Below are 14,674 nucleotides of genomic sequence, written 5' to 3'. Positions count from 1 at the left end.
AAAACTGACTCATCACATTAAGGTGAAAGGCAGTACCAGAGGTACAGCTCCAGAGTTTTGATGTTTAGCAGCCTGAAGGGTAGTTTATCCATATTACCTTTGCTTTTTTTTTTTTCCCTGTTTGACTTGAGAGGTTAACGAAATGGTGTAATAATTAGTAGGTGTTTTGTTTGATCATATTAAGAAATAAAATAGGGAGTACCTTTTTCATTATTGTTTTGTAATGAAAATCAACAGTAAATTTCAATCGCTAAGTCCTCTTAGGTAGCCTGTCAGTTATTTTGTTAACCTAGTAACATTTGTTAAACTGAATTTCTTATTTTGTGTCTTCAGCTTCTGTTGTCCAGGCTGTCATGGCATCTCAGTGTATGTCCAGTCTGATGTCCGAAGATACATTTTGTTTTGCTATGGTGTAATTTATGTCATAATTGTGGTTTTTGTTTTGAAAGATGTTTCAGGTGATACATTAAATACTTTTTTATGTCAGGTTCATACAGTCTAACCTAAATAGCGTGTTCTCCACAAACATACAAAGTAAAATATAAAAGGTGGGATGAAGTTGGATATTTCTTCACGTTTTTTAACAGCTCTTCTTGTCTTTTATACTTACTTTTTTAAATGGTAGTGCTGTTTTAGGGTGTTAAAGAGATATTTGCTATGCAAAATAATCTGAGGGCTCTGTATGTAGCAGTGAGTGGGAGACAAGGCAAGGCTGAATTAAGCTTCAACTCTTATTTTTCAGGTGATCTAATTTGAGACGTTAGCAGTAAGAAGAAATTAATGCAGAAATAAGGTAGAGTGACATAAAGAGAGGTGGTCTCTCTGGACTCTCAAAATTTGCAGATGTCAAGGAGGCTTTTTATTGCTTTTGTCTGTCATTACTATAAGCTTCATCAGTGTCCCTCCTTAACAGTTCCTTGAGTAAGAAGGCAAATCACTAGTAGGTTATCTGCAACAGCAGTATTCTTCAGGTCAGGAACACTGTTAAAATACACCAGATATGAACAAGTCCTTTTGTATTGCTGGTGTTGCAAATGATGAGCGTGGAAATAAATTACTGGCTTATTTCTTGTTATGTATAGGTCAGGCTGAACTGGAAAGCTAGTCTTGCTGGCTTTGTTTCTGACCAGTTCTCCTTTGTGGCCCTGCAGGAAGAACAGACTCTTGGTATTTTGTATCTCTATGACCTGAATTGCCCTGTCTTACTTGGTTTTTTAATATAGAAAGAATCTCAGGATCCGGTTTATTGCATTGCCCTTGCCATTCCAAACTGCTTCTTTTGGCATGCAAGTTGCTGGAGTGAAAGCACAGTTTAAAGAAAGTTACGTGCACATGGGATGGCTTGCTCTTTAAATCTTTGTAAGTGGTTGGATGCTGCTAAGACAAGGTTCTGTGCAAACCCTGCAGTGCGGAGGTGCCTGGCTCCATCGGTGAGCATTACTCAGTTTTACCATGAAACCTGTGATGGGAGACTGCAGTACTCAAGGCAAAAATTGCCCTTAGCTGTAGAAGACGTTTTTCCTCTAAAAAGAGTAATCTAAAATTGAAAACAACACCTCCTTTCCAAGCAGGCAGTAGAGGTGAGAGTGCCGGGAATTCAGTCGCTGAAGGGTTGTTGGCAGAAATTCTGGTTTTTAACATTTGCCCATGGCACTTGTGAGGGTCCCACTAGGCCATGCTGTCGTTTTAGTCCCTCTCGCCTATTAGGCCTATGTGGTTCCCATTGCACAAGTCAGAAGAAAAGGGATAGATAAGGTCATTCTCTGGTAAGGTAAAAAATAAATCTCCCCAGTTGCTTTTTTTTCTCTGAGGCAGCTGGGACAGAGCTACCCAGACCTCGTTCCTGGCTTCACAAGAGACCCTGCTCAGTGTTGTGGGCCAGCATTTGAGCAGCCTCAGCAATTTCTCCCGTACATTTCGCCTGCTGCCCTGTTATTCCCTGCCCCAATTTCTTTTCCCAACATTGTTGTAGGCCTAGCCAGTGTTAAATTCCCTTTGTGCTCCAGGTTACCTGCTGGCATCTGTGCAATTCTGACTTAGAAACCGCCAGCTTGTTTCTCTCCATGGCAATTCTGGCACCATCCTGCCGTTTGGAGCTCAGCTTGGTCCTGAGGAGCTGCTGTTTCCATTTGCTTTCTCTTCTATTTAATGAGAAAACGGGGTCTGTCTTGCCAGCTGTGGCCTCAGCTGCAAAGTGATGCCCCAGCTTTCTGTGCTGCTCCCATTGCTCTAATAGCTTTGCATGGATGGAGAGGGTAGAAGGGCGGTACAAAAAAATACGTGGATATTCCAGTTTTCTTGATGGCAGTTAACAAGCGAGGCTTCATGTGATAAAATGTGAGAAATATGAAAAGAATCAATAGATTTATTAGAATGCTACGTAAGGCAGCAGTTTAAAGGTGCCGCGTCCAGGCAAAGCGTACACGCATAAGTTTCAGGAGGGGATCTATTATGTTTTTTGTGTAGCTGCGAACACAGGTTAGCGGAGTAGAAAATGCTAACATGTATTCTTTGTATGTCCAGCAACAAGTGAATTGCAAAAAGTCAGCTGAAGATCAATACTTGTGCTTATCACATATTATTGCATATTTTTTCATTGCTGGGGCATCTTTCAAAAACTGCAGGCTAGGAGCATCATCTTGTACGCCACTAAACAGCTGGCAAGTATTGCCCATGAGCTATTCCAGACCTTCAGCAAGGAGGTTGACATGATGTCTGTGCTGGTTGTAGTCTGTCCTTGTTTTTAAGGTGTTTTTTTTTAAGCATCTGAAAAACCTGCTCTGTTCGTTGTGAAAGGCTTTCAAAGCCTCTTGGAAAACAAAAAGGAAAAAGTGTACCGAAGAGCAGCTTGTCCTCTTGGTGTTGGCCCACTGTGTGGTGCCATTGAAAATAAAGCTGGGAACAACGCACTGGCTTGGAGCTCGCTGCCTTGCTTCTTCCTTCGTGCCATTGTCAGCTGTTGCCATCCCGAGGCTGGCCGCTGCTTGAGGCGCCGGTATGGAAACACATGCCTCTGACAGTGGCCCCATCAGCCTTTCAGACACTGCCTCGGGACTGTGGCTTAAGGATTTCTTTCTTGCTCTTTGTTTTTTAATAGATTTCTTGTATGTACATGAGCAGATTTGTGTGAAATGCAAAATCTTGGCATCCATGGCATATTCCCTTGGGTACCCTTCTTTTTAACTGGAGTTTATTATAATGGAGAGAAAATGATATTTTTAAATCTTTTTATTAATCTGTATTGTTCTCTGTTGGCGGCCCTAGTAGCTTCGTGGAGGAATCTCATGCAGTAGGGATTTTTTCTTGCTACATGTTAACTCTGAGGAGAATTTGAAAAGCAAGGGTTTCAGCTGTTGGCATTTCTGAGCCTCCATCTATTGAATTGGGATGCCTTTTTGACTACAAGTAGCATAGTAGGTGTGCCAGAGTGGTACATCTCTCTCCTCAGGGAATCTGTTACTGAAGGGATTGGGCAGTGGCAGCAAGCATGGAAGAAGAGATCTCTTCCAGAAAATCAGAAGTGCTGGTGTAGTTTAAGAAATGGATCTCAGGCATGGGAAGGATTTTGTTTGCTATTGCCTGAAACAGGAGGAGAGGCTGGAACGAGCCTCTGAAACCTTCTGTTTCCCTGTCCCTAAATGCTGGAGATTTTCAGGGAAGAAAAATGCTGTCCATATGTATTCAAAGGTGTTGAAGGGTGTCTTATCTCAGCAATTCCTACTTTTATTGTTGCCAGCAGGGTTCATTTTGTGCCAAGAGAGTCCAGAACAAGTGCTGGACACTCTTCTTGGCCATCTGTAATAACATTCCAGCACCACCATTTTTCCAAATTATGCCTAAGATAATGTAACTGCCTGAGTAAAATCCGCTCTTCAGCTTAACAGAGAGACCTTCTGTTTCCAGGACTGCCAGTCCCTCAATTTTTATACATTTACACACTGCTGTCAAGGAGAATAAATAATACATGAACATATGCACTGGCTAAGTGAAATTTCCTTCTGATTATAGTGAGACACTGGTTAATGGCAATTATAAAATACCTTTCTTTCATCTCTTGCTAATCCTGCTGTGTGTTTAAGAGTACGCCTTTATCTTTTTGTTGTTGCTGTTGTAAGTTGCCATCTTGTTTTTATTTTTTAAACAAATTGTTTTGATCATTTTTCATATGTTGGTGAGTTGCAGTTTTGAACCTTCTTGAACACTTTCCTGGCAGAATTACCTCATCTGAATCAGAAATAGTGCTACTGCATAAGTGCCCTTAAATGCTGTGTCTGCTATGTCTATATTACAATAATAGAACCTTTAAAAAGAAACTGATTGACATTAATCCCAAATGAAATGTTTACCCTGTTTAATACCTGGTGGGCAGTTGAATACTCTGAATCTGCATTAAACAAGAAAAACATTTAAGAAGCATTATTAAGGCTCAAAATCAGGTACTCAAAAGCCAGAGCTATATCTTGATGTGCACGGGTTATGAAATGGTGTTGAATTGTATGATCAAATACTGGGTTTTGCACTTAATGAATTCATAGAATAAACCTTTTTTGAAGGCTGATTTGGAGGGCAGAAGTATGTAAGACTCCTTCCCAAACCTGTTACACGTGGGCTACACAGCTGAGTGCTGTCCCAAGGACCTGGATTTTATCCTGCTGCCTCTACTGTACAGTCCTGTTTCTTATTGAATAGGTCCGTGAAAACAAGCAGTTTGCAGGTGAATGGTCCTTGCTCATTCTCTAATTCACAGAAACCTGTCTTAAAACCTTATGGTCTGGTACTGAGAAGTATTGATCTCATAGCTGTTGACTCGGTAGGATTTAAGCTAGAGTACATACAGACCTGGGAGAAACTGGATCTAGATTTGGGGCATATAAAATTTAAAAGACTTCCCCCCCCCTCCCCCCTCCATTTTGGGGTCTTGATCCCATTTGTAAACAGTAGATAACAGAACTTTCTTAGGAATTCAGATACTGCAGAAGAATTCATGGAGATTAAAGTCTCTCTTCAGATAACAGTATTAGTTACAGTATTTGTTCCTAGCCCCATTTTAAGTTGAACTGCTGTGCCTGACATTTTATAAACGTGCACTCCACACGCTTCCTCGCTCATCTGAGGCAGAACTGTGATACAAAAGATCTTTTAGCAAATGTCAGTCTAGGATCTGATAATGGGATGCATATGGCAGCCTTGGTTGTTGGTGTCCTTCCTGCCCATAATCCTAATTGTGTGCACCTGGTGGTACCTCTTCAGGAAAGCATGCGAAGGGACAGAGGAGATGCTGTACTTTCTCAGCCTGCTATGAAGAGAGCTGTCAGTTTTGGGGGCAGGATGCTGCATTTAGCAGTCCACGTTCCTGTCTGCACAGACCTCACCTGGTGAGTGTCACCACTTGGTTGCAGCGCCATTCGTAGGGATGCTGCGTGCTGCATCCTGCGCCCCAAACCGCAGCCACTGCGCTGCCCAGCTCCTCGGGGCAGCACCATCCCACATACTTTTCAGTTCCCTGCTTCCAGGTATCACCCACGTGTTCTGGCTTTGCTCTGGCACCATCCCTGACCGAGGTTACTCATCTCAGTTGCAATACACCTTATCTTCCCTATAGTCAGAAATGTCGAAGCAAGCCTTTTCAGGCTGCTGGGATGAAACCTGATGCATGTGAGGTTTCAATGGCAAAGCTGGATGTTTTATTCCAGAAGTGGGGTTAGCAAATCTTCCCAAAATGCTGACATTTCCTACACGTGGTCCAGTGTTTGGTTTTGACTGTGAGAAGCTGTGACAACAGTGTCTGCTCTGGTCCATCCCAAACAGGACTAATATAAAACCACACACTTTCTGTGTCACATTTCAAGATAGAGTATCTGCAGTCAGCCCTGGGCTGTGGAGTGTCCTCAAGAGATAGAGATCCAGTGGACCATGAAACCTGTCTTAGGAAGATGAGCTGTGGCATTACATTTTATGTAACACTGTGCTCTCGTAATGCATGTGTAGCAACGTTGAATTACTTGCAAGAGAGAATGGTATTGCTGCAGTGTTCAGGAGAGATTTTATTGGTGGCTTTCTCCATTTTCTCCCTAAAGCAACTGGGGTTTTGGAAACTGAATGTGAATACAAATGTACTTGGGACTACAGGTCTCCAATATTGGGAGAAAAGAGAGATGGGGCCAGGGAAAACTACTGGATAAAATCAACAGGAGACTTTTTGGTGGGGCAGGAGCACATTTGCCACTGGAGATGCTGGGCTGCTAACAGGGACAGTTTAATGGGGGCTAAGAAGTCTGTTTGAGTCTGGGAATCACTAAAGATCAACAGCTCTTACAGTCTAATCTGCATTATCATTAATCCAGTTAACAATCAACAGTTTTAACAATTAGCTGTAACGAGCTCAATCCATTAAGGTCATTACAACTCTTTTTGCTTCACTTTAACCCCTCAGGTTGGTACTTCTAGTAGGTGAGTATCCTTATATCCTGATGTGGAGTATGTTGCAGTAACTAATGATCCAAGTCTGTTGTAGCCACTCGGCCTACTATTTGTGTCTTTAATGATTCAGGAGAGAAATGCCTTTAGGTGCTGTTGTAAACAGTCCTGTAAATCTTGAAAATCGATGAGAAATGACAGGCAGTTAATTATAATTTGTATTGACAGCAGTGCCTATTACTTAGGTTACTAAGTATTTCCATTACATGAGCTTGGATCGTTCATGGAGGGCGGGCGTAGGAATTGCTGTGTGTTTTTTCTTCTGTTCACGTCGTTGTCAGACACTTACTTCATGCTGACTTTTTCCCATTCTGTGCATCTGACTAAGTTTAAATTGCTTAGGAAAATCTAATCAAAACCCCGTTTGGCTGTATTGAAGAATGGGCTGATGAGAAAATGGAAGAGGAGACTGGACAAATGTCTGTTCCTTAGCCTGTGTTATATTGTTCCGAATGACGGCCTGTGCTTCTGCCTCTCTGGCTTGAAACAGGAAATTAATCTGATGACGAAGGCTCAAATTAAGAAGCAGGATTAGCTGATCAAAGAGCGTGGGGCAGAGAGGCATGAGCGTGGGGAGAGGCTGAGGCTGGAAAAAGCAGCCCAGGAAAAGAAGGGTGGATGGAGAAGTGATAGAAGCCCGGGCTGAGAAAGCAGGACTCGCTAGCAAGGAGACTAGGACCATCAGAGTGGGGAGAAGCCTGGAACTGGGGTGGGACCAGATGGGAAGCACTGGGTAGGAAACCTCAGGCTTGGGGCTGGCGGCAGGTAGGGTAGCAGGTTCCCACAAAGCGCATTGCTTTCAAGAAGCTGGAGCAGGACCCACGGTGTTTCCTTCTCATCCTCCCTCCGTTGCCAGGAAGCAAGCAGGCAAGGTGTCCTGCTGCCCCTGCGGCACAGCAGGTTGTCATCTCGTCTTTGTTGAGCCCAGTGGCAGAGGTCTCTGCAGAACCGAGGGCGTCGTGGCTGCAGATGAACCATGTGGCTGTTGGCACAACAGCACGTGGCAGGAGGCGTTTTTCCGGATTCCTGTCGGCAACTGCTGTCCTTTCCTCAGGGTCTTAATACTCTCTTTCCAACAGCAAATGAAGCACTCACAGTTAGGGATGCTGAAATTCAAGTTGCTTATTCATCCTGTAACTTTTTCTCTGTGACATAATGGGGTTTTCCCCCCCAGAAAACATGTGCTTTGCTTAGTGAGAGAGAAGAGCTGTGCACATACAGTGCACTTTTTGTCTGGCTTGCTGCAGAAGAAGGAAAAAGGTGCAGTGGGAGACTCAGGGAATTACTTAAAATTACTGTAGTAGCCACAGGAACATGATCTGGTCCTCCAGATCTGGTCTGGTTTCTGTGTGGCATTGGACTAGTAATTTTGAGTAAAACTTTGCAAAGGCTATCATGAGCAGTTGTACCTAACTCGTTTGAGATGCCTGATTCTAGAGCCTGGAAGAAGAATGATAAAAATACTGCACGTTCTTTTCTGAGACAGAAGTTTCAGAAAAGCATTTCTTAGGCATCTCAAATCAAGTACTGCTCAAATCAGCAGATCCTGCTGAAATATTGCCATCTGTGCCTTAGCTCATTCTCCACGTAATGGCAATAATGCTACTTCTAAAAGAAGGTTGTGGGAGATTTTGAAAATAAATTAGCTTAATGTTTTGTGCCACAACAGTCAAGAATCAAGTATATGATGAGGATGAAGGCTGGAGGAATAAAAAGGTGCTGAAAGGTTATAGTATGAAGTTAGTGTCATGCACCTAGCATCTAATGCAAATGTCTCCTATAAACCTGGAGTTCATTAACTGGAAACTACGAAGGAGCAAAAAAGATCTGGGGGTGTTGTGAGATTTTGTGATAATTGAGGCAGCACTTTCATGATGTTACCCTGCAATCTTAAAAGGTCTCAAAGGCTATCAGAGAAGCACTAATGCTGTTGGGCTTTGGGGAGAACTCGTCTGGACGCTTGTGTATACTTCCAGCCTTACAGCAGAAAGATGGGATCGAACTGGAGAGAGTGCCCAGTGAGGCTGCTAGCATGGGCGGGGGAATGGGTGGCTAGTTTGAAAAGGCAAAGAAGAACGTGGGGCTTATTGAGACTTACAAAATGAATATGGGGGGGATGCATAACGGCAGTTTGTAAACAGACCTGAAGGATTAACAGCAAGATGGCAGCTAGCTGTGCTGAGGTGCGGTTTTGGGCATTTTTTGGGCATGGTTTGAAATTAATGAGAGTAAGTTTAGGTTGAAAAAGAGTTTGTAAGCATCAGAGTAGTGAGGGTGTGGGTCAGTATCGTAAAGGGCACAGTGGAAGACACCTTGTTGGGCTGGAGGTGAAGCTTGAACCCTTGGCAAAAGGTGTGAGCAGGACCTGGGCTCGGACTCAGGAGGCTGTAGCCAGCTAAATGTGTTAATTGTACCAGATGCAGCAGGCACGCTTGGACATCATGCATGCAGTGCGTGTGGGTGGTTGACCTTATCCTTCTCTCAAGTGAAATCAAGTCATTAGGAATTATCTCGAAATATTCTGGCCCTATACTTCAAAGCTTGAGCTGGTTTAATCTTAGTGTGCCCTGGGGAGCCAGATTACCAGCGTATCTGCCCTGGAGAGTCTGGGAGCAGATGAGGAGATCTCTTTCAGATGGCTGGTTTTTAACGTGTACCCAGAGATGTCTGCTGAGGGCCTGAGCATGTGTGGAAAGAGGGGATGGATGCACTTTCCATTAGCATTTCCAAGATGCAGGCAAGCCTCATGTCTGTTTGCTCCAGGATGTCCACTTGTCCTGGTTTATGCAGCATATTTGAATGGAAAACTATTAGTTGTGTAAGGGCTGAAGGAGGAAATACATCGGTGCAGTGGGAACATTGCCATTCTGAGCCTTTGGATGGCCTCCACTTCACATTTGTCACATGGAGTCCATATCCTTAAGGAACATGTGTCACTGCTGATGTGATGTGCCATGTCATAAAAGCTCTGGTGACATTTTGTGACCTCTTACAGTCTAACGAAAGAGGTTTGCAACATATAAATGCCATCTGCTGTGGCAAAGCAACTTCCTGGTTCTCTAATCACATATGCCTCTTGTGAAATGCTGCATCACTTCAAAAAAACCCAGCATATTAATGGAGGAAGCTTGTCATTTCAGTCATTCCCAGGTTCTTTACATAATTCATCTATTAACTTTTTTTTTTTCTTATTAAGAACCCTGAGGGGTGGAATTTGCAGCAAATCCATGATAGCTTTAGGAGTTCCGTTTCATTAGAGCTGTATTTACTTTCTGATTTTTTGGTGCTCTGAATTGGAACCATTCTCCCTACGATCTTAATCTTTTGCAAATACTCATGGGGTTCACAGACCGAAGTGTGAAAAGTCTGAGCTGTCTCAGGAACATGTTACAGGACTTTTGGGGGGTGTAAAAAGAGGGGAGTTTTCCTCATTAATCTGCGTCTGTTCACTTAGTCCATTATGGGAACTGAGATGTGCTAATTATTTTAAATGGATTCAACTTGTTTGCCAGTATGTCATGCCAATAGCCTCAGATGTGGGATAAGGAGATCAAACTTTGGCTTCAGATTTTGCTGGGCTGACAGCTTATATAATGTACAGGTTTTGAATCAGTAGGGGCAATCTTTATAGCCTGAATAAAATAAGCAGACTGTTTCATGCTTGGATGGGAGAAAAGAAGACTTTATCCACTTATCCTTTCCTTTACATACTGCTGTTGTTGGGTGCTCTGGCTTTTACATGTAGATAAGGCGGATTTCCTAAAGAGAGTCTATTGCACGAAGTGTGTATGTATTACAGGTCACGTATACAACACACATTAATTAATGAGTAACGATGAGCAAGAGCTACTTTTGCCAGGGTAGAGGACTGCATCTTTACAGGCTGTGATGAGAGGCAACAGATCTGATTTCTGCCATAAACAGTGCTTTTGAGGGCTGTCCAAGAAGCATGCAAGCATTGTCTAGCCCTCACAGCAATCAGTGAAGAAGTTAGGTCTGGTTTTATCACTGTATTACAGGCAGAGAAGGAGATACACTGAAAAATGAAGTGACAAGACTAGCAAGTCTGTGTAAGCAGCAAAACAAGATACCAGAAGCCTTCATTACGTTGTGCCCGTGTGCCCTGGGCAAACCCCATTCTTTCGACTGTGTTTGTACATAGCATCGGTGATACAGTAGGCTTCATTACTGATTCTAATTCCGATTTTTATACGTAAGCTTATTGTTTCCCTGATACGACCTGTTCTCAGGCTCCCCATTGGTAAAAAGATCTTTTCCTTTCTACGCTGGGGTATTGAGAGATGATGCTAGATGTGTAGAGGTGTCACAGAACGGTTAAATTAAACAATCCCACAGGGAGCAGGGAAGTCGAGAAGCCTGTGAGCATCACTCTGGATGTAAGCGTTCTGAGGCGGCACTGGAATGTTCTCAGTCCAGCACTTGCAAGGATAAGTCATTACACCGTGTTGCTCCCCTCGTAGTGGACCATATGGTAAGGTCCTACTGTGCGTGCACTGCCCCAAGGGTCCTACTCGCAGATGGAGCGGTGAGACTGAATAAGCCTGCTGTGGAGGAGTTCAGTAGGTTTTTTGTAACTGCATTGCCATGCAACCATTTCAGTTGCCTTTCTGTTTGACCTGTTTTTATAGATCCTGGTGAAGTCTGTAAAATGAGCTTATTCTTAATTGCCATTCATACAATTCTTATCTTGCCATTCTTAATTTGGAAAAGTCAAGTTGGAGGTTAGGTGGGATAAAGTTTTTGCATTTGCTGCTCTGCAGCAATGACTGTTTTGCATGTTTGGGCCCTGAAACATGACGAGAAGCCTCTTTTTTTTTTTTTTTTTTTTTTCCTCTCCAGTAGTTGCAGAATAAAAATGGTTATACCAGCAGCAGTTACTGCAGGCTGGTTGGTGCAGTGTAAAACTATACCCTGTTTCATTGTGAAATTAGCCTGTTCAGGTGGCCTGGGAGATGCCAGCACAAGCACCTGAAAAACAGACGATATGTGAATTCCTAAGAGTATATTGTATAGCCTTTTATCACAGCCCAGTCGTAGCTGACATTTAAAATGTGCAGCATGAAAGAGGGAGTGAGATTAGGAGATGTCTCAGTAGAGGTACTGCAACCCATCTGGGCTTTTCAGAGCGAGGAACTGTACCCACCTGGGTATCACTGGATGGCATCAAAATGCTTGCTTTGTTGTCTGCTTAAATAATAACCAGGTACACTGCGTGTGGGAAGGGATCGTCAGGGAGAGAAAAGCTCTTTAGCATCGAGCTAAGGAGAGAGCAAAGCACTGCTCTTAAAAGGCTGTGTAAGAGCCGGGCCTGCTGCTCTCCTTCCAGTGCTTAGCAACTTTTTCTCGTTCTAGGAACTTTCCGCTGTACTTTCTGTGAGACTGAAGTGGAAGAAGATGAGTCGGCCATGCCCAAAAAGGATGCAAGGACACTCGTGGCAAGATTTAATGAGCAGATCGAGCCCATCTATGCGCTGCTTCGTGAGACAGAAGACGTTAACCTAGCCTATGAGATCCTGGAGCCAGAACCCACAGAGATTCCTGCCCTGAAGCAGAGGTGGGAACGCGCCTGCTCTTCTCTCGCTGCGCTGCTTCCTTGCAGTCGGTCCCTCTGCTCTGTGAGGCTTTCCCAGACCTGGTGCAGCCCCTGGCTGCCTTGAGGACTTCCTTGTCCAGCACCAGCTATGCAAGCAACTGACAGATTCCCCAAGGAATGTATGTTTAGAAGGATACAAAGGGCCATAACCAGTTTCTGCTAAACAAGGCAGATTACTATGCTTCTGGTCAGCCTCCTGCCTGTAGTTTTCCATGGGGTGGGGTACGTGAAGTACCTGCTGCTGGCTGTGCTGCAGCGGGTAGGTATACCAAGCCCTTGCCGCAGTATTTAAGAAATGCAAAGTGCAGTCGTTCGGCAAGGCTCTCATGAAGGTGCCATCTACACTGTCTTCTTTCTCTCAGACCCTTATCTTTCTTTCATCTATTCCTTTTGCTTCTACCCAGCTTTTGAAACTAAGCTATCTGCGTTCTATACCTTGCATTTCAAATCCACGTGTAACATCATTCTAGTCTGAAGGCATTACTTATAATAAGGGTGCCTTTTTCTTCTGATTTTCTCCTACTTGTTACACACCTCTTCTTTTTGGGAGGAGACCATATTATAGTCAAAAACTCTTTAAAATGTTCCTACCCATGGGAAATGACACTTTCTTTCAGAACATTCCTAGCTGTACAAAAACAGATGATGTTTAAATAATGCAGAAAGATGTGGGGAGCTGTCAGTTTTGTCAGCTGTGGTGAAATGTGATGCACTTCTCTGTGTTTAAAATAAATAAATTAAACGCATGGAGGGGGGGATGTACCATGAGGGGAAGCATTCCCACAGAGCCTTGGGGTGCCTGGCTTTACTTAATGGCAGAGCAAGCAGGATACCCTTTTTTTTTTTTTTTTTTTTCTCTCAGGCTAACCTTGGGAGAGAATATTTCTCATATATTCATGCTAGACAGTTTCTAATTAATATAATAAAAATTTCTTCATCTATTTGTAATCTTTTTCTAGCCAAGAAGGTAGCTAATTTTCCTCATCGTTCTGATGGAAAAACAGAAGCAATATAGAGAGGGGAAGAGATTTTTCGAAGGTCGCTCAACATGTCTTTGGTGATACAGGAATTCTTTGAAGCCTTTATGCCCAAGTTGAATCGCTAGACTTTGCTTTAAAAACCCTTTTCTGTAGTTTGAGTAGTAGAACTGGGATAACCCCACCAAAAAGAGGGTAATTTCTCAGTCTTCCCCTTCTGTGCCCAGGAAATTATCACAGCAGAAGTCCAGTGCAGTCCCATGATTAAAACCAGCACCCACTTACTTGACTTTTAAATACTTAAAAACATTGTAAATGATTAATTACTCTGTGCAAGGAATGACAAAATAAATAGGCGGCTTTTTAAATGGTTACTTGAACACAACTTGCTTCAGCACATACAATGATTTAATTATTTATTAACACTTATTAATGCAAAGCAGCTAATTGCATGAAAGCACCGCTGTGAGATTTTTTTTGAAAGTGCCAAACCCTGGATTATTTATTCTGTCTATTTTTATGGACTCTTGAGTGTCTGAAAGCATTGAAAAAACTGACATTTGGTGATTCTGAAACAAACAGAAAAGGTCACGAAGTGCCTGCGTCTGGTCTTGGCGCCAACACAGGCGGCTTCGTGTGTTTTCAGGAGACTTACAGCATGAAGCGACCACACTGACATTGCATAACTGTCATTCACCTGCTGTGGGAAACGGGGCTGATCTTCATTTATATCTTTCTAGGAGGTCATTAATTTTCTTAATCTTGGCAGAACATGAATTAGCCCCACAGGTTTTGAAAAAAACCTGCTTTACCTAAGCCCTTCTCTGTGGTTTTCTAAAACAGATGGACCTTAATAACCCCTCCATTTTCTTATGTCAAAATAGCATGATTTTATAGAAGAAAAATCTTCACAGAATTAATTTTCTGTGGTCATGCTATCAAGGACCATGGGTTGTCTGCTGTGAAGTTGAAGCTCTTAAGAGCAGCAAAGTGAAAAAATGCTTTATTTCAAACATGGCACAAAAAGACTTATCCCCATTACGCGAGACCTTTTCTTAATAGTCTGAGCAGGATTGAGATGAAAATTTCAAGCTGTTTCCCCATTGCACAGTGTGGTTTCTGTGGTCCATACCTCACCTATGGCAAGGATTATTTATGTTGCCTCTAAAGGCAGCTAACTGCTCGTTAAGGGATTTCCATCAAGGTAAACCAGCCGACGGGTAACTGAGCAAATGTAGCCACATGCCACACCTGGGCCACTGACCTGCCGCAGCTCCCGACTGCAGGATGGCCATGCGGAGTCTGGACCGAGGGGAGAGAAAGCAGATCCTGGATCTAAGAGAGGGAGGATTTAAGAGTGCATTCCCTTCACCTACTCCGTGCTGCTTGTAAGGCAGCTCGCACAACTGGTTTGTTGCCAGCGCCAGATCTGTGGTGGTCAATCCTGTACTTTGGAACGGGGTCGCTGAGCAGTAAGGTCTCTTCTCGCCCTGAGGAGTATTCCCCCAGTCACGTAGTCTCAAGGGGTTGCTCGCTCCTACCAACAGTGTCGCTGAAGATGCAGTTCCACAAACAAGGAAGGAAATTGATGCACGTTGGCAAAGCT

General features: G+C 43.3%; 1 protein-coding gene across 2 annotated transcripts in view; it reads left to right on the top strand.

The window, feature by feature from the left end:
* Positions 1-14,674, top strand: part of GTF2E1 (general transcription factor IIE subunit 1) — a 52,652-nt gene that overhangs the window by 30,607 nt on the left and 7,371 nt on the right. For both annotated transcript variants that reach the window (XM_040596145.1, XM_040596144.1), the window contains exon 3: positions 11,851-12,052. In XM_040596145.1, coding sequence (XP_040452079.1) covers positions 11,851-12,052 — 202 coding nt within the window. The remainder of the gene's footprint in view (positions 1-11,850; positions 12,053-14,674) is intronic.

The sequence above is a fragment of the Falco naumanni genome, chromosome 5, assembly GCF_017639655.2.
Source record: "Falco naumanni isolate bFalNau1 chromosome 5, bFalNau1.pat, whole genome shotgun sequence".
NCBI classification, from domain to species: Eukaryota; Metazoa; Chordata; class Aves; order Falconiformes; family Falconidae; genus Falco; species Falco naumanni.
The sequence above is the reverse complement of the archived record's forward strand: the minus strand, read 5'-3'. Positions and strand labels throughout refer to the sequence as shown.